General features: G+C 44.1%; 2 protein-coding genes across 7 annotated transcripts in view; one reads left to right on the top strand and one right to left on the bottom strand.

The window, feature by feature from the left end:
* Positions 1–6,665, top strand: part of MTUS1 (microtubule associated scaffold protein 1) — a 168,305-nt gene extending 161,640 nt beyond the window's left edge. For 5 of the 6 annotated variants that reach the window (XM_047716237.1, XM_047716250.1, XM_047716226.1 and 2 more), the window contains 3 exons: positions 520–636; positions 3,777–3,874; positions 4,360–6,665. In XM_047716237.1, the coding sequence (XP_047572193.1) occupies positions 520–636; positions 3,777–3,874; positions 4,360–4,573 (429 nt within the window). In that variant the 3' untranslated portion in view covers positions 4,574–6,665. The remainder of the gene's footprint in view (positions 1–519; positions 637–3,776; positions 3,875–4,359) is intronic. The other variant, XM_047716244.1, reaches the window with a different exon arrangement.
* A 543-nt stretch (positions 6,666–7,208) lies between these two features.
* PDGFRL (platelet derived growth factor receptor like) overlaps positions 7,209–24,324 on the bottom strand; it is an 81,268-nt gene continuing 64,152 nt past the window's right edge. The window contains exons 3-6 of the mRNA XM_047716275.1: positions 17,236–17,387; positions 12,114–12,407; positions 9,338–9,477; positions 7,209–7,787 (exon numbers count right to left, since the gene is read on the bottom strand). Coding sequence (XP_047572231.1) covers positions 7,599–7,787; positions 9,338–9,477; positions 12,114–12,407; positions 17,236–17,387 — 775 coding nt within the window. The 3' untranslated portion in view covers positions 7,209–7,598. The remainder of the gene's footprint in view (positions 7,788–9,337; positions 9,478–12,113; positions 12,408–17,235; positions 17,388–24,324) is intronic.

The following is a 24,324-nucleotide window of genomic DNA, read 5'->3' as shown; positions in this document are numbered from 1 at the left end:
GGCCAAGCCAGTAGAGTCCCCTCATAATAAAAATGCCAAAGACTCAGGACATGATTGTCACTCTGTTTTCCAGAAAGCCCTAGAAATGCACTGTCCTTTCACTCCTGATCAGTTACCACCTTTGTTGACAGAGAACAGTTGTTCCCTTTTCTCCCCACCAAACAGCAGTAAAGGACTGTAATGGCCTCAACTCTAGCCCGAGTTGTTTTGCGTTGTAAGCAATGCTTTTTTTTTCCCCTCTTCCAGTAAAATATTTGGTGTGACCAATATTTTCCCATGTTAAGTTCCTGATAAATGAAAGAAGTGTTTGTTTTCAAGGATGAAATGATTTCATTCTTATAACTGAAGACTGTGAGATTACTGTTCTCTTAACCCTTTATCTGCCTCTTCCTCTAGCTGCTGTGAGAAGGTTAGAAGTCTCTCCCCCAATATCTAAATCGAATCAGAGACTCTGTCTATTAAGAATTTAACAACGTGCGGTTAAATAACCAAAGCTGGGTTCTGCTGTGTCTATTCCAGAAGAACCCTCAGCTCATGTACCTGGAGCAGGAGTTAGAGAGCCTGAAGGCCGTGCTGGAGATCAAGAACGAGAAACTCCATCAGCAAGACATCAAGTTAATGAAAATGGAGAAACTGGTATGTTTCTTTCAGGGCTTTACCCGGCAGAAACGAAGTCTGTGGCACAGGGACTGGGCTCTGAGCTAGAACTGCAGAGTCATTTTAACTGCTACTTCAAGGTACTTGGAAATGTGCAGAAGGTAACAGAGGTTCCATTTGCTTCTGTGGGTTTGCTCCAGGCTTATTTATTGCTACCTTCTGGAACTTTTTTGTTTGTTTCCCAAGGAATATAGAAAGCAGCATTTGGGTCCTTGGAAAAACCACAACAAACAAATTAGACTTCCATTTTAGTGGTCTCTGGATTTTAATGCATCTATGAAGAATCTTAAAAACATGTAAAAACAGTACTTTACTATATCACCAACTCTGGGCTGTTGTCTTATGTCACAGTTAAAAATGGAAATGAATCACATTAGGGCAATGCAGTTTGCTATCTAAATTCATCCTCTTTCTTGTGAATTAGAATGTAATAGAAGAGTCGTGCTCTCATAAAATTAATCTGGCTGGACAGATGCAAACATTATGAAAAATATGAATGAAGTGGAGTTTGTAGCCTTGAGGGCAGAGCACCAATGTCAGCCAGTGACAAGTTTAATGAGAAGTCTGTGTTTGGGTGGTGTGCCTAGCCCTGGCACACGGCTGCTGGGAGACAGGAGTCTCACCAACTGGGCAGGGTTTGACAAGGAAGCTTAAGTGATCCCAGCTATTGCCATACTTTGCCCTTGACTGTGCCAGCTGCCTCACTGTGCCTGTCCCTTGTCCCCCAATTATGAGTGATTCATTGTTGAGTGACTGAGTGCCTCGTTCAAGCCCAAACCAGCGCTGGACAACAGGGAGCCTGGAGGCCACTCTTTGTTTGCTTCCTGGTTTGTCTGAGTTTTAGTGTTTGGTTTGGTTCAGTTTTCTAGAGACACCATTACCTCACTGTTGAGGCATGTAAGGGCTAAACCCCCACCTGGATATATGGGCACTTTGACATGCCAGGCAGTTTTGATATTTCTTTTAAAGGAAGGAAAGAAGAATTCTTATGGTTTATTAATGAGCCTAATCTGGCATAGATACCAGTTTCTGCCAAAGGTCATCCTGTTCCATCAAGCCTGATAACTCAGCTAATCGCACAGTCACTGGTCCTGTAGATCACCCTACTAATAATTTGTTGCCCCATGTACCATTCATGCATCCAAACTTTTCAAAATACCATATACATGAAGAACAGGCTCTGTTATAAAATTGACAACACATTGTAATTTTTGTTGACCCAGAAATATTTTTGTTTCTTGCCGTGCCAGAGAAGTATCACGGTATTCGTTAGCACTGAGTTGCTGCAACAGGTAAACCCATGGTTACTTTATCTTCAGGCATACCTCAGTGAACGATATTGTGGGTTTGGTTTGAGACCACTGCAACGCCAGTATTGCAATAAAGTGAGTCAAATGCACTTCTTGGTTTTCCAGTGTACGTAGAAAGAAGTCTGTTAAGTCTGCAATAGCATTATATCTAAACAAAACTAAACAAAAAATCAATGCACATACCTTAATTAAAAAGTGCCAACTATCTGAACTTTCAGTGAGTCGTAATCACAATCACAGGTCACCATAGCAAATGTAATAGTATTGAAAAAGTTTGAAATATTTCCAGAATGACCAAAATGTGTCAAAAACCTTGAAGAGAACAAATGCTATTGGAAAAGTAGCACCAGTAGACTTGCTTGACCTGGGGTTGCCACAGATCTTCAATTTATTAAAACAAAAAATCCCCCAGAAAACCCACAATACCTGCACAGCACAGAGAAGTGATGTATAATAAAATGAGGTATGCTTGTATTTGTAAGCTTGGAGCCTGTGTAGAAAATGAGACTCCTAGAAAGCAAGGAGGCTTTCTCAGTACGAAAGCTTTGGTATGAAAACTAGCTCTGCCTGTGGTTGGCTATGTGGGAACGCGAGGGCTAGTTTCCTGTGAAAGGAGGCACTGGATGAGATAATACCATCAGGCCAATCCCTGCTCAGTCTCTCATTCCAGATTTCCCCACCTCATGTGTTATCTTGAATTCCTTTGTAATTACTGGAAATCCCAAGGCTCCCTTTCTCTTACAGTGTCATTTTTGGGAAGGTTATCCCACCTGGCTGGCTTGTCCTGAGCACTTTCTGGATAATAGGAAATGTTAAGAACAGTAGGACTCCCAACCGAGAATCATAATCAGAGTGGATTAGTCCTACACTGCCGAGCCAGGGATTAGCATTAATTCTGACAGACCTATGATGTCACCGCCTCAGCAAGTAATAAAATCTTACCTTTAGAAAGTAATGGGATGTAATCAGCTCTTCCTCATGTTAAGTGATGAAATGTCTTCTGGGATTTTATCCTTGAACCTCTCCCATGATCAGTTTGTTTTCCCTGGAAGTTTAGCCTGGGCAGACCCGCAGGAGAACAGATGTCTCTTCCCTTGAATGGAGGAGGGAGGCTTTGTGTAGCGAGTGCTCCTTCTCCCAGTTAGTGCTCCACAGAGCTTGGTGAATCGGCGCTTTGTGTGGCCACCCGAATTTAAGACTACAGAGAAACTCCAAACCGCGTTAAGACCATAATGGACAAGAACTATCAGCTGTGGGCCTACTAGGAGTTTTCTTCGAACACGGGGTTTTTTTCCTCCAGAATTTACCCCAGGAAGCTGTAGTGCAGGCCTGCGCTATAGTCATTTTACCACCTTGCAGCTGAGGGAGGCGCCCAGGGCCCATGGTTGCCCAGGGCCGGGCACCAGTTCTCAGGGGCAGTTCTAAAACCTCCCCCCCACCCCGCTTCCCCCCTCCCCCGACCCCGAACAAGTCCATCACCCCCGGGGCCACATCAGGGACCTGGCAGAGCTTTTTAAAAAATACATTTTTAAAAAATTATTAATCTATTAAAACATAGATTTTAAAAATCTATTTTTTTATATTTCAACTTTATTTTTTCAGTGTTCCAAGATTAAGCACACACATCTAGATGCTCTGTTTTGCTGCCTCAGATTCTTCGGCAGCATGTCCAAGTGTAGGTATTTCGGAATTCGACTAAACCTTCCTTAATGGAATCTCTCCAAGTGTGTTAGTGTCAGGAATGTGTCTGAGGGAAGGAGGGGCTTTCCTGTTTCATGTCTAAATGCCAGCGTTCTCGTTCACACCAAGGTGGACAATAACACAGCCTTGGTTGACAAACTGAAGCGATTTCAGCAGGAGAATGAGGAATTGAAAGCTCGCATGGACAAGCACATGGCGATTTCCAGGTAAGAGCAGTCCCGTTTTCCCGGAGCTCTTCCTGCCCTCGTTACCACACTCCGTCCCCATGGAGCGTGAAATGGGACTGAAGTGGGTGGTTCACCAGGTACTGACTTCCACCTGGAAAATAGGATGGGAGCCAGTGGTGTGGACCACTGTGGCCCCCAGCTTCCTGACCTTGAGATGCTTTCAGAGAAGGAGCATCACAAGACCCAGTAAGAAACAGCCCCAAGCATGAGACATGGAGAAGAGCTGTGGTAGGGTCACCCAGCCAACTAGGAACTCGCCCCCAAAGGTACTTTTCCTTGGGCTGAGGCTTACACTCCCAGCGTTTCTCCAGCAACTAGGCCCCCCGTGCCCAGTCAGCTGTGGGCAGGACTCCCTTTTGTTCCAAAGGGATTGTTTCGTGGGCTCAAATTTTAAGTGGTAAGAATTTTTTCAAGTCCTTTGAACTCAGGTCCACGTGGTTTGTGGCTCTTTTTTTGTCCTCAAGGCAACTTTCCACCGAGCAGGCTGTCCTTCAGGAGTCACTGGAGAAGGAGTCCAAGGTCAACAAGAGACTGTCCATGGAGAACGAGGAGCTGCTGTGGAAGTTGCACAACGGGGACTTGTGCAGCCCCAAGAGGTCCCCCACGTCCGCTGCTGTCCCCTTCCAGTCACCGAGGAACTCCGGCTCCTTCCCCAGCCCCAGCATCTCACCCAGATGACGCTTTCTGGAAGCTGGGAGACTGTCCAAAAGCTTTTGTACAGGTCTGTGGGACTGACCCTAACCACGCTCATGGGAGTGAGCGCTACAGTAGTGGACGCGTGCTGACCACTCTGGAACTGGAGAGTCGCCACCCCCGAGGCTCCTTAGGAGACTGGAACTCTGGAGGAAGACTTGGACCCCGTCCCAGAGCCTCCCCCCAAAGATCTCAGAATGGATCTACATGGACGCTGTTGCACAAAGCACTTCAAGAACAAGAGGGTCTTGTTCATTGCCTTTTTCACCTAAGCATAAGGGGAAAAAAAACTCTCAGGGGCCTGTTAAGATAAAGATTTATAACCTTTATAATGTTCTTCACCACAGACACCTTCTTGTGATTTTTTTTTGGTCTGACTGGGGATGTGTGAATGAAATGGGTGCACAGAGTGTCATGTGTCTGACGCTGCCTCCTTTGCTCTGAATTGAAAGTCCAATGCTGCGTAAATCTGGGTATGTACTAATCTAATAACAGTCAGTGTATGCATTTCTGCAAAAGCCATAGGAGGAGGAACGATAGTCGCTTGAATTAAAATTCTCTACCACCATCTTGGCTCAGCCCTTGACGGTGGGGAGTGGTAATGACAGGAAAAGCTTTGACTCGTCCATGTCTATCCAGCTCTGTATCCTTCTGGAGTAACTTGTTGGCAGGCTTTTGGTGCTTGGCAATGTCAGCTGAAACTAGTTAGATTTTTAATGTCTCCACATGAACCTAACATGATACTACAATCTATTTTCTCAGGCTATGCGCAAATAGAGAACCCTAATTTTTCTAAAAATCTGTATAAAGCAAAAAGGGCAGTACTGGTTGATTTACTTCTGCCTTACTTTTACCTTGATCTGAGCTATTCCCATGGGTTGAAACTATCTGCCCTCCCATGATCCTCACTCCCCCCCTTCCTCTTCTGCCAACCCCCCCCTCCACTGCCCCACCTCTCACCAGAGCCACAAAAGCAAACCTTCTACCTCCTACCTACTTTTCTCTGGGACAAGAAATACGCTTTTCCATAGCCAGCTCATCATCAAGGTGCCAAAACCACTTTCCAAATGAACCAAGGCCTGGATCTCCTAGTACAAATTTTGGGAAACCCTAGAGAGAATAAAGAGTAAGTCATTAGCTAGTTAGAACTAAGGTAGGATCTGTGCTTCTCGAGGAATAGGAACAGCCTGTTTAATGCAATGATGCTGTATTGAGTAAAACATTTGGAGAAGAGATGCTATTTCCATGCATCCTTTGAAGAATCCTTCCATCCTTGAGAAAGTAGCAGAATGGTCATTGAATGAATGGACAATATGCAACTCCCTCCAAGTTGCATTGCAGTTTCTTTTCAGAACTTATTACCTCCCCCCTTTCTAGTACTTTGGTTGGGGGGAAGTAGAAGGAAGACCTGTGGCTTCATCTCCCTCTCCCTGCATGTCAGTGTTTACTAACCTGTGTTGCTGATGCCCAGTGGCTTTACAAGTAACCGCTATAGGGTAAGAATGGACTTGGGATACTAGAGGTGGATATGGTCCTCATTTACATGTATACTACATAGCAAACTGATCTTCATGATGCATGGTTGTTTTTATTAGTGATTGTGTCTCAAACCTTTAATCTCCAACCATTTCTTATGTATGTAACCTTCCATGTTTGCTTCTGATAAATGGAAATATAGGTTCACTGCCACCTCCTGGCATAGCTCTCCGCTTGCCCTTCTGAGTTGTTTTCAATGCCATTAGCCAAAGTCGGGTTTGCCATCCATCTCCTACGCATGGGACGTCTTGTGCTGTTCCTTGCTGTCCTCCATACCATTTAGGTGTCTGGGGAAATCAGTCTTTTACACAATTAATACAAAATGTCTTCAGAGAATGGGAGGCAACAGGAGAGTAGATAGGAAATGAACCAGAGAACTTTGATTTTTTTTTTTTCCAAACCAAATGTTTTTCACGTAGGATGCAAAATGTTGGCACGTCATGAAAATATGGATGTATAAACTGTAGTTGTGCTCCGTTTGTAGTGATGGAAAGTGTATTTTACTTTGATCAAATAAATAATGCTGGAATATTCAATGTAAGAATTGTAACCTCTGACCTATTCCATCCTCCAAAGTGTCACCCAGTTTTTAGCCCTTCTCAAGACCCAGGTGGCCATCTGTCTCCTCTTCAGCTGTTTCCCAGGAGCTTCCAACGCAATGACAGAATTAGTCATGGGGCTGAAATCTGGCCTTCAGAGCTAGGCTTACAGGTAAGCTTCTCTGAATTCCCAGCTATGTGTATTGGAGAAATTTTGACTGATTTTAACAATTTCTTCTGTATAAGGTAAGAAAATGGGAACAGCTCAAGTCTAAATATTTTTAAAGATGGTAAAAAAGCCTAAATGAAGTTGAATCTTCCTTGACGTGGAAATTTATTTTATATTGAAAGTTGAATTTTTAGAAAATACTCGGAATGACTCCTTTAGAACTCGTATTTTTGAGTACGGCAGCTTAGGCAAGTTTACGCCATTTTTTGATACCTTTGTATTTGCATTGTAGATAATGGCTGACCCATGTCTTACTGCATTTTTAGGTCCTCATGTGTTGTAGTTGTGGTATCAAATAGAATCTTGGGTAATGATCCAAACATTGCTGCCAGCAAGTCCTCCTGGATGCACTTCAAAACAAACTAAAAAATGAACACTTAGCTCATTTTGTTTTTACAGAAACTTGCTTATTTAATAGAAATGAGGATATAAAGTTAATATCGATGCTTTTTTATTATAAAAAGTAGAAATGCATGGAGATAGGTAAGCAATCAAAATACATGCTCTCTGTCAGAGGAGTTAACACTTCTATTATTAGACCGGATGACTTCCTTTTAGTTTGGATGTCTGGGTCTGACTCACAGGGCAGGGGGTGGGGTCTGGCACTTGACATCAGCCTCTGGCAAAGGATTAGTCAAAAGAACCCCGAAGCGGGTTAGGGACACAAATGAACTTTCCATTAATTCTTCGTACTTCATTTGCCAAGTCAGGAAGACTCAACAGTGGTAGCAACTGTGGTCTCCCCTTGGAGATTGTGAGCAGTGCAAATATAATATCCTACATCAATGGTCTCAAAGTCTTCGATTGTCAGGGTGCTCTGGGAGATTCTTGTGGTGTGCCCCAGTCCTCTGTGGATCAGCCTCCAACTGTCTTGAATTGTCACGGGCCTTTCATCCTGTTGAACGACACCCCCATGTGCTGAAGCACAAGCAAAAGGCTGCTACAAACAGCTCCCATTCACCCAGCACCATTGGGTGTTGTTTTCCAAGGCCAAAATATGTACTTATAAAAGACTATTTGGTATGCGTAGCACAGGGGAGCTTTTACACTGTATAAACATAATACTGTTTGGCACGCTCTTTCTGGTCTTCAGTAAGTGGCTACTTAATATAAAATTTATTCTTTTGGAACTCCAAAAATGTAGAACTGGAATTAGGCAAAAAAAAAAAAAAAAAAAAACAGGGATAAAAATTTCCACTGCTCTCCTCTTGACATTGCCCACTCAGTAGTTCTGTGTCACAGAATTTAAAGGCAATTGTGAATGAGTAAGAGCTCTTGATTGTTCAGATTTGGGGGAAGCAGAAGTAGAAATAGATATTCCAAAGGACTCCGGTGAGGAGAAAAGTTGTACCCCAAGGATGGATAACATGATGCCCTAGATGACATAACTTCCTATTTCTAAAAAGTGAGATGGTCACTTTTAAGATGCTTCATCCAACTTTGGTGATAAGAATGTAGTGTGTTCTGGATTAATTTAACATAACTCTAATATCACCAGTATTTAAAAAAAATACCCTTTCTGCTCATAAAAAGAAAAACATTCTGTTGCAAATCACTGATGTCTTCAAAGTGTGACATTGCTTTTTAAAAATATGTACCTAGTCCTAGGAAACTACTTTTTTCCGGGGAGAGTTATTTTCTACCAATCATAGTAGCCAATACACTTCTGGCTTATGGGCCAAGTGTGTCTTAGGAGGCCAAATCTCTTCTGGCAAGGAAGGGATTATTCCATGGTGGTAGAAAGCTGTTTATTTTGGTGAGCAAAACAGGCACAGGGGCTAAATGTGCGGTGGTTGCTCTTATGGAAAGTCTATTTTAAAATAATCTCTGGCCTCACAGCACCTTTTTGCCAGGGCCTAGGTTTTTAGCCCACTTGGTGGATGTCCTCACCACAGGGCATAGTTTGTATGGGGAGAGCTCTCTGCTGGAAACCAAGTGGCCTCCAACTGACCCAGAATTGGGGGTGGAGAAAGAGGGAAGCTCCCTCCTTTGCCTTTCAGGTCTCATCCGTGCTTAAGGGTTAAGGGGGGAAAATAACATATAAAGAGGGTATGCTGAACTGCCTGATGGAACCCATTCCCCCCCCCAAAAAAGCTACTTGTAATATAATAAGTATATTAAGTAAATATACTTATAATATATATATTATATATTTATATATATATATATAAATATATATTAATAATTATATAATTAATATTAATATATATATAATAATAATATATATAATATAAATATATATAAATATAATATAATAAGTAAATATAATATATATAAGTAAATATAATAAAATGTCTTAGAAAACCAGTAAGCCTGGGCTCCTACTGTGGTTCCACACACTTCCTGAACTTCTCAAGTTCTGATCTCTTCACTTACTTACAGTTGGGAATGGAGGACAAAACAGCGAGCTGAGAGAGCTGGCTGGGGCGGGGGGACAGCACTTACCTTCTGTCCTGGATAGATCCACCTGAATTCCACCTCAATGTCAGGTTCCCCGAGGACTGTGCAGAGGACACTGATGTCATCCCCACTTCTCACCTTGTTTGAGGACGCCAAGATGGTTGTTGACGGAGGGCCTCTGGGAACTGAAAGGAAGCAAAGGACAGGGAAAGTGAGATGGAATCTGTGTGACCTTGCAGACAAACCTTGAGACGCATTCTACTCTTCGAACAGAGCTGTAACGTTTCTGCCTGCCTTCCAGCTTCCCGGTCACCTTCCGGTGTCCTTTGGGGCCTCTTCTCTACCTTGATGGTCTGGGGTGCGTGCTTATCCAGGACTCCCAGGCCTGGCCCTTATATTTACTGGGAGAGGAGGCTGAAAGTTTTGGGAATAAGAAGGGGAATAAGAAAGTTGAGGGAGAAGAAGGTGCGTGGGGAAAGAGCAAGCAGAAGGTAGAGAAGGGGCGGGCTGGGAGGAGGGGAGCTGAAGGGGTGAGGAGGAGCCAGGCAGGTGTGTGACTGTCCATCCTCAGAAGGAGGAGGAGAATGAGTCGAAGGAAAAAGATGTTCGCAGGAAGGGCGCAGGTACTACATCTGTTGGCAGTCCTTTTACTTCACAGCTATGTAGAAACATCTCTTCACTGGGGTCAGTTCCCTCAAGTGATTGTGATGGCAGCCTTGAGTAAGGCAATGGACTAGGAGCTGGGACAACCCAGACGTGGTCTCTGAGCCCTTGGGGACCTCTCGTCATGGTCTGGAGGGGTGCAGTTTATATAAAACATGAGTTCTATTAGGAACTATGAAGGAGAAGCCCAGCATGTTCTAGAAGCTCAGAATAGTCTGCAGAGCAAGAAGGGCTTCCTTGATTGAGGGAACAACATTTGAACTAAAATCTGACGGCTGAGCGTAACAGGCATGGAGGGAGAAGCAGGGAGGGATGCAGCTGCAGCCTGGGGAATCCCAGTGTGTAGAGCCCCCGCCGTGAGGTGGACAAAGGCAAGGCAGGCTGCAGGCTGGGGAGGAAGGCAGGGACTGGTCCGGCAAGGCCCTTCAGTCCCCCTGCAAGATTCTGACTAGAGGTCTAGGATACATGGGCACCTACTAAGTGGTCTTAATTGTAATTATAGTCCGCTATGGTATGGAAGATGAAGAAAGAAAAGGAGGAAACCATTGAAAAGAATTGCATTAGTCCCAGGAGGAGAAGATGATAGTTTGAACTTTTTTTTTTTTTTTTTTTTTTTTGCAGTGAAGATAGGGAGAAATAGGGCACGAAAAGAAAAGATGATGTGAAAATGATTTGATGAAAAGGTGAAAAGGCCTGGGAGGGAGGAGACAGGGCTGTCAGGTTGACTCCCAGTCCTGAGCCGGCACGTGGGTGACAGTGTTCCCATCACTGACACCAGGAAAGCCGACGAACCAGACCCTGGAGGAAGACCTGAGTTCAAGGCAGGGCCCGTGAGGCGTCCAAGTGCAGACAGACCTGAAGCTGTCATTCGCAAATCTGGGCCACACCTATGCACTTGGGAGCTAGCAGTGAGCAGATAGGAAGCAGAGCACGGGTATGGCTGAGGCTGGCCAGCAGGACAGCGAGAAAGAAGGGTGTCCCATGGACCTCCAACATTGACAGGCTGGGAAAGGCAAATGCTGACAAAGCAGAATAAGAAAGTGGAGGTAAAGTAGGAAAACTTGAAGCCAAAGAAGAGGCATTTCACGTCGGTGTGGCAGAATCTAATAGGATGAAGACAGAAACTTATCTACTGGATTTGATGTCCTGGGAGTCCCAAGGCCTTTAGCAAGAGCTGATTCAGTGGGATACTAGGGAGATGAGGAACGTGTAGGAGGGAGGGAAACACAGGGAACGGGGAGCACTATTTCAGGGTATTTAGCTGTGATGGGGAAAGGGTAGAGTCATGTTCTCTAGGGTGGGATTTCCCTGGCAGTGGGGGAACAGGTGGGCAAGGAGTTGAGGGCATCAACAGAGAGCATAGCAGTGTGAAGCCCTGGACCCCAAGCTGGGAGGGTGGGGAGGGAAGGAGGGCACTGGAGAATTTGGGGAGGAGGGTGGAGGTGAGAACAGGCACAGAGGAGTCACGGAACATGGAGCAGTAGTTGAGCAGGGGTGAGGCTGTGCATGGAGTTGGAGGTCTGATTCAGTCAGTGATTCTCCAGTTGGAGCAGCAATAGCTGAGGACAGGCTGAAGTTGCAGCCGAAGGAGGGGTGCCTGAGGTGGAAGGGATGAAGTGGTCAGGGAACTGGGCCCAAAGAACTCCAGCTGGTTATTGACGTCACAGAAAGTGAAGAGACAAGGAGGACAATGAGCCAATAAAGGGAATGACTGGAAAGGAGAAGAGAAAGTTGGTGGAGCCATAATGCCCAGAGGAGCTGAGGTTCCTAACAGAGGATGGGAGGATGAGGGTGAGGAAGCTGGAATAAGCACAAGAAGAACCTGACCTTGAGTTGGGGAGGGATGGTGCCCTTAGGAGACCACAGATTTTGGATACAACAAAGAGGATTTCTCATCAGAGAGGATGTTCTAAGCAGGTGGAAATACTGGAGAATGGCTGATGCATCACACAGAAGTAGGACCAGAGGCAGCAGTGGATGAAGGGAGTGAGGGTGTTAGGTCAGTTCACGGGCAATTCGAGAAATGGCAGTACAGTAGGGGAGACTTTAAGAACAACATTCTTTGCCTCCTGATTTCCATCCGTATCTGGGAACATCAGTACCGGATACTGACTACTGGCAGAGGTTAAACTCTAAGCAGTGGTAGAGGCAGGCTTACCTTCCACATAGAGTAGTTGGTACTTGACTGAGATCTGAGACTTGCCCCCAGCCTCCGCCTTGCAGTAGACCACCCCCTGGTGGTCGGCATGAGGTTGGAGATACACAAAGCCTCTCTTCACATCATAAACAATGTCTGTTCCATTGGCTGGGATTTCCTTGGCAGGGAACTCCCTGTGGAGGGTGACTTTGGCGGACAAGACAGTCACTCGACAAGGAACCACAGCCTGCCTGTCCGGGTTCAGATAGACAACATCAAAGTAACTGGGAGAAGGTACAAAGAGTTCTCCTTTCTCTGCAAAGGGAAAGATAGAGATTTATTAATTCTGGAGAAATAAGGTAAGAGTACTTTAAGGATTTTTACATACTCAGGGCACAGAGAGGGAACTGGCAATATATTCAGACACTAAGTCCTTATGCATAAAAAAGCTATTTGTTAATGCTTTTCCTTTTCTCATAAAAAAAGATTTCAGTTCCCATCTCTTTAAAGGAAACAAAAAAAATTTTAGGTCAAGCCCAAATCAGGTCCATGAATTAGTTCACTGAGAAAGCAGGGAAGGAGATGGATTTCCTTATGTTAAGAGAATTTTAAGGGCACCTAGATGGCTCAGTTGGTTAAGCAAGTGTCTTCAGCTCAGGTCATGATCCTGGAGTCCCGAGATCAAGTCCCACATCAGGCCCCCTGCTCAGCAGGGAGTCTGCTTCTCCCACTGACCTCTCTCCTCTCATGCTCTCTCTCTCTCATTATCTCTCTCAAATAAATAAGTAAAATCTTAAAAAAAAACAAACAATTTTAAGACTTGTGAAAAACCTGCTGTGTCTCTGGAGAAGTTAGTCCCAAAGCCTATGCTTGTAACTGCCCATTGAGAATGGTTCCCCAGCACAGCAGAATCTCTGAGAGGCCTGGCCTAGCAAGGGTGCTGGCCTCCTCACATGTCCTTACTCGCAGCCCAGAGGACCTCATTCCTGCCAAGGTCAAAGGAAAGAGAATTAAGTAAGGACAGACAAGGAAACCACTGGTCTCAGGTTCTAAGCTCTGCTCATCCAATGCTAGGCTGGGGAATTCAGTCAGTTTCTCATGTCCTCCTATTTGCTCTAACATCACTCTCCCTGTACGTGAAGTTCTAGATGATGGCATTTGATCTTACAGTAATGAGAGAAAAAAGGACTGGCTTGCCCATACATCCATTCCTTAGGATAGTCTAGGGACTATGGTTTAGGGTTTTGTTTTTGGCATGGCACATTAAATCCTTTGTTTTCTGGATGATTCTTTGAGGGAATATTATGGTGATTGCTAAGGGAAATCTTTGAACTTAAAATTTTTCCCATGTTCTTTAAAAATAAAAATTTATTTTTCCCTATGTTTTTCCCCACCATGTTTCTGAAACAAATAATTATTCTTGGCTTCTCCTTCACTAGCCCTCTTTGTGCCATAGTCATCTGATATTTTAGGTTGGGGACAGAATTCCTATATACATTAAATGTCTTCATGGGCCAAAAGTTCTTTGGCCATGAGTGCCAACTTCACTGACATGGAGGTCTTCTCTGGCTCTGAGATCAAGAGGGACTATGTCATGGCTCAGTTAAGGCTCTATCTTTTCCAAGAATTTCTATCATGCTGGGGGATTTGTGCCATTGTCTTAATAATTATTAACTGACTTCCTTAGTTAAGGGGCACCTTGGTCAATGTTGTATCTAAAACCCACTTGTTCATAGAGTTAAGTCTATACGGCCTTGGATATGTCAACTTGATCTCTTTGCTTCCACATCCCTATTTGCAGAGAGAAGAATCTGAAATAGTAAAGATAGCTTTTGATTAAAGGCCTTTAAGGAAAATTTCTGACTGTAAGATTTAGAAGCCACCTTGCTTTAAAGGTTTTGTAGAGGAAACTGAACGAATAAACAAAGCCAATAGAACGAGTGAAGAGTCCAAAGTCCCAAACAAAAAATGTGACCTTACTTCTTGTATTATAAAACAGTCTTTGAAAAAGTGACCACACCAGTTGCTTTAATAAACAGAAAAAACATATTTGTAATTAGTGGATCCCATCTACCAACAGGAACAAAAAACTTTGCTGAAGTTCATTTGAAAAATTTTAGATTACATATGACCCCTGTAAACACGGTTGTAGCCACTCAAGTGGATGGCAAGCATTACTTTAAGAAAACTAAACATGGGGACACCTGGGTGGCTCTGGGTTAAAGCCTCTGCCTTCGGCTCAGGTCATGATCCCAGGGTCCTGGGATCGAGCCCTGCATCGGGCTCTCTGATCAGCAGGGAGCCTGCTTCCTCCTCTCTCTCTGCCTGCCTCTGCCTACTTGTGATCTCTGTCAAATAAATAAAATCTTTAAAAAAAAAAAAAGGCGGGGGGTGCCTGGGTGGCTTAGTGGGTTAAGCCTTTGCCTTCAGCTCAGGTCATGATCTCAGGGTCCTGGGATCGAGTCCCGAATTGGGCTCTCTGCTTGGCGGGGAGCCTGCTTCCTCCTCCCTCTCTCTCTCTGCTTGCCTCTCTGCCTACTTGTGATCTCTGTCAAACAAGTAAATAAAATCTTTAAAAATAAATAAATAAAAGAAAACCAAACATGTAGAAATTCAGATCTCCAAAGGTTAAATAAATAGGCTATAAATTAAAATCAAAATTTCAACAAACTCCAGATTTAGCAAGATGCTCATGAATGTGGTTTTACTATACGTGTAATTGGTGCCCAAGACTTTGCTATGAGAAAACTCTACTGCTGATAAGTTACATGCATATATCCATTTGAGGATAATTTATTGAGCTGTATACTAATAATTTGTGGACTTTTCTTTGTAGGGATCATACTTGAATAAGAAGTTAGAAAAAAAAAAAGCCCTCTGATAGTGTCCCCTCCATAAAGATCAAATACGTGTGGCAGTTGCTTAATCAAAAATTGCACAAATTAACAACAGCCAGAAAGAGGCTTTAGTGTTTGCAATCAAACTCTGGGAAACATACAAACATAACGAATGCCAGACGTTTCTCTATGTGGGTAGTGGGGAAGCATATGTTCTGGAAGAATCAGAGCCAGCAGTGGGAAGCTCCGCTTCCGTAACAGCTCATCTTGGTTTTATAAACCCACCATGCCTGAAAAGATAAATGCTAAACCTTGTACTGAAAATCCAATTGGCCTCTTGGCATGGCATTGAGAAAAAAGAAAATGATACAACACATTAGGTCATGTCCCTTTTTGATCCAGGTTTCTTTAAAGTTGAAGTAAATATTTCAGCCTTCCTGTGACTCACTAGAGAGCTTCCCATAAATTAGGAATGAGGACCCAGCTTTAAAACTCAAAGAGAGCTCTTAATCCTAATGGGATGTTCTGCTCAAGGGAGGTCTTCAGTTCAAAATCTCAACTCAAAACCCAATATTTTAGGAAGATGTGGTAGTGCCAGTCATGGCAAGACATCCTCATTCTGCCATTTGAAATATAGTTATCAGTTCTTGTCCAGAATAACAGGAGCTAAGGGCACGTGGGCAATTCTGTGCAGCACATTCTAGAATGAGGATTACAAGGGATTACCTGTGAACAACTGTTAGCAATTCTCCTGACAACACCAGTTATGCTAGCTAGTGTCCGTCTGCCTGTTTATCAAGCTACCCATCACCCCATCCTAGAAATGGATCAAGGCAGTAAGAACAGTAGATCCTAGATCAAAAAACCAGGAGTGGACTCTTTCTCCTCACTACCAGGCATGGAACACTGAACAAGTCACCTTGCCCTTTCAAGCCTCAGTGTAAGCATCATAATTTCTACAACAGAGACGGTAAAGTAGCTTCTCCTTATTTCCTGAGGATGTGGTGATAATGAGACCCGTGTGACTCCAGAATCACAGAGCACATGCTCATGAGTCTTCTCACCAGAGAGGAGCTATTTGGGAGGGATGGGAGAACACATGAGATTTTGCTAAAGCATTCACAAATGGCCAGGACCTAGGATCATCTGGGTCACAATGGCTAAGTCAGCGTAAGTCTGAAACGTAAGACAGCACTCAAGAAAGCCCCAGCCTAGACAGGAAGGAAGCATTCTGGCTTCACCTGAAATGCCAAGGCCAACGCCAGCACCAGGGGGTGGCATTCTAAGATGCCTGAAACCTGTGCTCCCCTCTGAACCTGCTGAAGAGAGACTGGCAGGCTATATGGCAATGCCTCTTTCCCCAAGAGCAAGTTTCAGCTGGCAGAACGCTGCTCAGAGAAGAGGTTTCCCTCTGACCTGCATACTTTCAGGCACCTCACTTAGCACAGGGAGGGGGCTGGACCACACAGGCCACCACCTTTGGGAATCTTGCCCACAAAACTTCAGCTCACAGTACTAAGAACAAATGTGGGGGGCGGTGGGAGGCTGTAGCTAAGCCTCTTCTAACTAGGGAGGCTCCAGAACGGAGGTCACCATAGGTTCTATGAGCACAGTGATCAAGACGGCCATCTTCTCTGTCTGCAGCGGCCACAAGGAGAGCCACCAGCCACGTGTGGCCAAGGAACACTTGAAACCTGGCAAGGGCCACTCAGAAATTGAGTTTTAAATTGTTTAATTTTAAATAATTTCCATCTAAATAGAAACTGCCACACACAGGGAGGCCTGCGTGGCTCAGCTGGGTAAGCAACAGAATCTTGATTTCGGCTCAGGTCCCCATCTCAGGGTGGTGAGAATGAGCGCCTGGCATGGAGCCTGCCTACGATATTCTCCCTCCTTCTCCCTCTGCTCTTCCAGGCCACTCCCCAGCTTGCGCACATGTGCTCTCTCTCGCTCTCAAAAAAATAACAATAATAAATAGTCACACATGTTTAGTGGCTGCCATATTGGACAATGCAGGTACAGACCCTAGAATCAGACTGGGTTCAACTCCTGGTACCACCACTTAACCCGTATGAACTTAAGGACGTATTTCATCTCTCTAAATCTCTACTTGCCCATGAAAGCCACAGCAATGATCTCAGTACTTACTCTGGAGGGCTCCTGTGAGACTTCCATGAAATAACTGACATAACCCAACAGAGCCTGGCCAACAGGGAGAGCTGTCATTGTTGTTATTAGATATTTGGAACTGTAAACTCTAGGCCAAGTCCGGCACTCTCAAGAACCCCACCAACACCCCAGTTTACCTGTAAAAAAGATGTAGGTGGAGCCTGTCTTGGTCTCGTCCCTCCTGCAGAGGTAGCCCTGGCAGAGCTGCCCCCAGCAGCTAAACTCGCCCGTGTCGGCAGCCGTGGAGTTGGCAAGGGTCAGCTGCCCATAGCGCTCATGCTGCTTCACGCTGTCAAGCAAAACAAAGCCAGCTCACATCCGGCACCGGGGGCTTGCGGCCTGCCCTCGGGGCTCTGCTGTTCCCGCGTAAAGTCCCTGGTGGCTCTGGGCAGACGGCCCTCCTCAGAGGGCACAAACTGCTGAAAGCGTGCTTTGCGGGGAAGTGTTTGTAGGGGAGGTGCGTTGTCAGAGAGAGAAGCTTCTAAAATGAAGCAAAAAAGGACAACTATGTTTTCTCACTGGAGGAAATTCTGATGTTTCCCCTCAGTAGCATTACTGGTGTGTTAGCCCCACAGCCACAGAAACTCAGTCAAAAAGCCTTTTCAGGGTGCCTGGGTGGCTCAGTTGCTTAAGCAACAGCTTTGGCTCAGGTCATGATCCTGGACTCCCAGCTCCATGAGGAGTCTGCTTCTCCCTCTGACCTTCTCCCCTCTCATGCTCTCTCTCTCTCTCAAATGAATAAAATATTTTTTAAAAAAAGCCTTTCCATTCAGTCACAAAAGCTTTTGCTTCTCATGCATTCATTTAAACAGCAGTCAAGGGGCACCTGGGTGGCTCAGTCTGTTGGGTAGCTCTCTTCAGTTCAGATCATGCTCCTGGAGTCCCAGGATTGAGCACCCCATTGGGTTCCCCACTCAGCAGGGTTCTGCTTCTCCCTCTGACCCTCCTCCTGCTTATGCTCTCACTCACACTCACTCTTTCTCAAATAAGTTAAAAAAAAAAAAACTTTAACGTAAATAAAGAGCAGTCAACATGAAAGAAAGCACCTAGCATCATCCTGTGTGCAAAATCTCTTGGATCAAAAAGAATAAACCTCCGAATATAAGCTTGGAATCTCTAAGATGCCACATTATTATAATAAAAATGAAAACTTTCTTTGGGGAATAATGCTTGGTAGCTAAGATGCTGAGCCCCAGTTAAACAGCCTATGTCGTGTACAGTATTTAGAACTTTGGAGCATTTAGCTTTTCTACTGGCCTCACTTTTGTTTTCTCATTCTCGATCGCTCGTATTTTTGTCTTCTGGCATGTGAATATATTTGCAAACTGCTTCAGTTCCTTCTGAAATGAGGAGAGACCTAAATAATAACATTGAACACTACTATTAGCTGATTGTAATGGTAATTAATTATATTATATTGTGACAGGAGTCCAGATGTAGCACCAATGGAACAGATGTTCCCCTGTAGCTTATGATCCTCCGCATGTGGGGAGGTCAAACTAAGTGGTTTTAATCTGAGGATGCATCTCGAATACCCAAATGGCTAACCTCTCTGAGATCCACAGAACTTTGTGATGCAGTTGTGATTCTTCTGTTATATTTTGTAGCAACATCAATGTGGTGACCATGCTAAATTTAGCACACAACAAAGTGTCTGGTTGGTTGGTTCTAAACGCAGCCCTGTTCTGGTTCATCACTGAAGAGCTGCTTTGCCCACCAGTTCTGCCAGGAGGGGCCTCCAAACTCCCACTCCATCAACTGCCTCTTTCAACTGGACGGAAATCTCTCCTCCTTCAGGAAGCTTTTAATTAGAAGCAACTCTCGCTTTCTCCTAGTGATGTAATTAACTCCCTCATTCTCTACCCCTCAGACACCCATGGCTTCCTGTTATTACAATGGATGGTTAAAAACTTTAGAGGGCAGGGACTGTGGCATATTTGCTTTGTATTTCCCAAGCAAAAACTCTTTGCAGAAAACACAGTAAAGATTCCCTAGAAATAAGTACACTGAAATTGAAGCACTGGGTTGGAACTGGAAAGAATCTTGAAAAGAAGGCATCCATCCAGTGATGTATGGAAAAAAGAAAAAGAAAAAAACAAAACAAAGGCATCCAGCTTCCAGTACTGCAGGTGAAGAAACGGAGTCTCAGAAACTGACTTTCCTGAGACCCACAGCTGAGGAACACTGAGTCAAAAATTTAAGTCAATTAAGTATGTATGGAATAGCCACTCATTCCATAAGCAAATGCATGTAAAGCTCTGCCTGCCACACCAGGTTCATTGTATTATTTTAATTATAGCTTAATTACATATAATTGCAGACTAGTAGTAATTACTGTGAATATCACTACAACAATGACAAATAATACATGTCCAACATTGGAAATAGAATAGCAAAAAAAAAAAAAAAAAAAAAAAGAGCAGACCTCAAAGATATTACAATCCAAGTAAGGGGTTAAGACTAACGTACATGAAAATATTGGAGAATAAGTAAAGGGGTATTCACGGCAAGAAGCGTAAGAACTCTGAAAAGGGATTCATCCCTGTGGGTTGAAGAGACTGAAGGCAGCTCTGAGGAGGTGGTGAGACAACCTGGCCTTTTGAAGGCAGAGGTGGAAAGGCAGGGAGTGAGCTCACTCGCTCAGGAAACTGCAGCCCCAGGAGGGCTGGACAGACCTGGTCTGCTCATTTTACTGCACCGCCGTGGCCTGAGTGCCTGGTGGGTGCGAGGCACTCATTACTGATTTGAGGATTTAATACATTCATCACCGAGGATACAGAGGGAGGGGCTCGGTAGTCACGGGGCATATAGTTGAGAACAGGCAGCAGGGACCTGTTTGGTCCTGGAAGGTGGAAGGTGATGGGCCACCTTTGCCAGGGCAAGAGTGAAAAGAACAGGCGTGGGAGAGGCAGGAGGAAGAGGGGGAGGCTGAGAGAGCCTGTCACTGAGATGGACAGCAAGGCAAGTGCTAGGGCCAGGCTGAGTGTTGGCAGGGGAACGGAAGCAAATTCAAGGCATGTTTTCTTGGGGGACATATATGACCAACTGGGTATAAGAGATGGAATAAAGAGAGAGATCAGTCATAACCACTTAATTTGTATTTCTGTGTGTCAGAAATTTTTAACCAACTGAGATGGAATCACGGAGAAGAGAAAGGAGATTGGGGTAGGCAAAATACTAGATCCACCCCTGGAGATTTTAAATTTGTGATGAAATGTGGGTCACTGAAGTGTGGGTGTCAGTTGATGTGGGAGTTGGAAACACAAGCTGGGGCACAGAAAAGATGAAACAGCACCAGAGTTGTATTTGGGGGAGTCATCTACAGAGGAGTAAGAGATGAAGCTAAAAGAAAGAATGACCTCAACAAAAGAAAGCATAGGAAAAAAGAAGATTGAGGATAAAATCTAGAGTCAAACTAGGGGCCCAATAGGAAAAGAAGATGTAGAGAGAAGAATCAGGAAAATATCATCAAGGAGAAGGATTCAACAAATGGATGCTTGCAAGCTTCAGATGCCTTTAAGAGAGATTCATGACCACACCCCCCCACACACACACATGAACTTCATTTGGCAGAATGAAAGTTTTTGGCAATGACCAAAAGGGTAATTTCAGTTGTGAGGATAGAGCTGGCTTTCAGCAGATAAAAAATGGGAAGGTGGAGAGAAAATGGAGGTGGATATCTTCCTAGGTGGACCAAAATATCTGACTACATTCCCCATAGAGCTCAGAACTAGAGTACAAAATCAGTATGTAATTAATAAATATCCTGAGCACCTTCTGTGGACCCAACACTTGCTAGCACCGTAGTGATAGGAAGTATAACATGCCATTCCTACCAGGAAAGTAACTGGGTAAATAAAAATTTAGCACTTGGGAATAACCCTACCACCATGAAATCTGCATGCTGTATCTTTAGCCGGATTGGGGGTGGAAGGAAGGAAAGGCACTGGAAAACATTTCTGGATTTTTTCCACCCCCTCTTGCATGCAAACAATATAAAACAGGAAACAAATTATTTAGCAGGATTACAGTTTAAATGCCTGGATTTAAAATGTCCATTTCTTCTAATGGTCTCATACAGTCCTAGCAGCAGGCTACCCAAATGGGTGGACTATGACCCAAGGCCTCTGGGTCTGCACAATGGAATGGAGACAGGATTCACTGAGCCCTGCAAAGAACTGGGAATCACTTCACATGAGAACTCTCCCCTTCTCTTATAACCATTTAACAAATCCCCAGGAATGGAACAGTGGATGGTGTAAAGTTTGAGTGAAGCAAAAAGAGGTGCCCAAAAATTATATTTAAGAGAAGCAGAATTTACCCTAATTGGAGGCAGCTCTGAGCATCCTAGCACACCTCAGTATAGGTCTTTCTCTTCTAGACCTGGCCCACAGTGAGCTCAGTATTGAACAAGTCCAAGTTTCAAAGAGTGTTTAAAAATTTAGAACTGTGGGGGCAACTGGGTGGCTCAGTCAGTTAAGCATCTGCCTTCAGCTCAGGTCATGATCTTAGGGTCCTGGGATGGAGCCCTGAGTCAGGTTCCCTGCTCAGTGGGGAGTCTGCTTCTGCCTCTGCCCCTCCCTCTGGTCCTGCATGCTTGCATGCATGCACTCTCTCTCTCTCTCTCATGTTAAATAAATAAATTAAAAAATAAAATTTAGGACTGTGTATGTGCATGCATGCATGTGTGTATGCCTTCCCATCAGGGTCCTGTGGCCTTTACAAAGGAGTGGAGTTACAGTGGAGGCTTGAAGCTTCCACCAGGTTGCCCAGCCTACTCTCTTCTGGGGGTGGGGAGGGGGTAGGCGGTAAGAAGACTATGTCATGGGACATAGAAGAGGAGGCTGATAGCTCTCAGAGTTAGGGGCCACTGTGGATTTCACCTGGGACAGTGACCAGGTAATGATGGTGGGGTTCATGTTCCTAACCTTTCCCTAGACTCTACAAGCCAGGGGCAGGAGGTAAACCCTGGGTTACAAAATAATTAGTTATCAGTCCCATAAATACTTCATGAGTGCAAATTAAATGGGAGGTTCCAAAGTGAAGAGTAAGGGACTCACTGTTATCTAAATAGCTTCCTGCTCTCAAGTTCCCCCTATACAAAATGCCATGGAAATCCAAGGAGGGTAACCAGGAAAAACTTCAGGGCTAGGAGAGTCTTGGGAGAAGGGAAGGATTTCAACATACATAAAGTAGCGGGTATATATTCCAAGGGAAGGAGATCCCCTGAAAAGAGAAAAAAGGAACTTTGGTGCATGGCAAAGAGATGTTTGACCGGAACATAGGTGGACAGAGGCCCAGGGTGACAGGCAGCAGTCATATGAGGCATAAGATCATGGACTTTGGAGCCATACTAATGGGATTCAAACTCCAGCTCCACCAAGACCTTCAGACTCCTTATCTGGAGCTCAAGCCTTCCACCGTCTGGCCACACCTACTTCACACCGTCTGGCCACACCTACTTGAACTAACAAGAGCTAATGCTTAGGAATTGCGAGGCATCACACTAAGCCCTTTGAATAAATTCAAGACTTAGAACAGTGCCTGGCACAGAGTAAGTGCTTTATACATTTTGGATATTGCTGTTATGATGATCCTCTAGTTTTCATGGCCAATTAGGATGGAAGTATTACTTTTCCTCTTTTACTGATTAGGACACTGAAGCTTAGAGAAGTACCTTGTCCACTGTTTTCCAACTGGAAACAGTAGAGCTTCTAATCCTAATATCATGAAGACTTAACTTACAAATGTTTGTAAGTGAAAAGGGCATGGATATCTATCCTGCTGAAAGGAAATGAACTGAAGGAATTTTGACTAAGAGACGGTGCCTCTAACAAGCTTGCAAATCCTATTAAATATGGACACACACACACACACACCCACACACACACCAAGTAAAAACATGGAAGAGCTGATTAAATTAGCTGAGTAATATTTGTCATATCCCATTTTCTATGTACATGGCCAATTAACAGTTCAGTGAGTAATTGAAGGAAACAAGGGAAGGAAAACAACTAGTTATTAAACATCTACTGTATAATGAACCCAAGACACACATTACTTTTTCTCAGTCCCAGGAGATGGAGATAATCTAATAATAATAACTAAAACCTAAGTAGTGTTTAATACACATTAAGCCCTGTTTTAGGGATGTCTGGGTGGCTCAGTTGGTTAAGCATCTGCCTTTGGCTCAGGTCTTGATCTCAGGGATCTGGGATTGAGCCCCACATTGGGCTCCCTGCTCAGTGGGGAGGCTGCTTCTCCCTCTCCCCCCTGCTTGTGTTCTCTCTTTGCTAACTTTCTCTTTCAAATAAATACAATCTTAACAACAACAATAACAACAACAATAACCATCATATATATGTTTTTTAAAAAGCTTGTTTTAAGCCCTTTATAGATTTTGACTGATTTCATCCTCATAAAAGCTTTGTGAAGTAGGTGCTATTATCCCCCCTAAGTTGTAGGTGAGCAAATGGATGCTGAAGAAGCTAGGTAACTTTCCCAAGTAAGTGTTGGAACCACATGAGAAGAATTTGGAAGGTTAGTTTAAACAAGGTTCCCAGGGCCACTCAACTATCAGAACCCAGATATTCTGCATTGGAGACTGTATTGCCTCTATTGACATAAAACAGAAGCATAAGGAATAAGGGGAAAAATGCAATCCAAAATCCTCTTCATTCAACATTCACTTCAAAAATTAATTATTTAGCTTCTACCACATGCAAAGGAACTATGCCAAGCATCAAAGGAGATAAAGATTCATGTGTATTTGCTTGTTCATATTTCAAGTGTTTGTACAGGACCTCGTGTTTAAGCTTCTTTTGAAGAACGTGTCAGAAAATAATTTCTCTGTGGTATTCTGGGAATGGAGCCATATCGACAAAGTACAAACCCTGGGAAACAGACAGCTGGTAAAACATATCAAAGTTTCACAGTTTATGATTTTTTTTTAAAATGATGAAAAGAAATATGTATGAGAAACTAGTAGAGAACCAAATATGCAAAATGAGGAACAAAGTGAATATAGTTTCAATGTCAAAAACTAAACTGAAACATCCCCCGCCCTTTCTTTCCTTCCTTCCCTCTCTTTTCTTTCTCCCTCCCTTCCCCCTCTCTCCCTTACCTCCCTCCCTTCCTGCCCCACTCCTCCTGCCTCTCTTTCTTCCTCTCTCACCCCTGTCTCTCCATCCCTCCCTCTGTACGTTTGAGGACTCTCCAAGGACATA

Source organism: Lutra lutra, chromosome 2 (assembly GCF_902655055.1).
Source record: "Lutra lutra chromosome 2, mLutLut1.2, whole genome shotgun sequence".
Lineage (NCBI taxonomy): Eukaryota > Metazoa > Chordata > Mammalia > Carnivora > Mustelidae > Lutra > Lutra lutra.
This window is presented reverse-complemented; position numbering and strand designations above follow the sequence as displayed.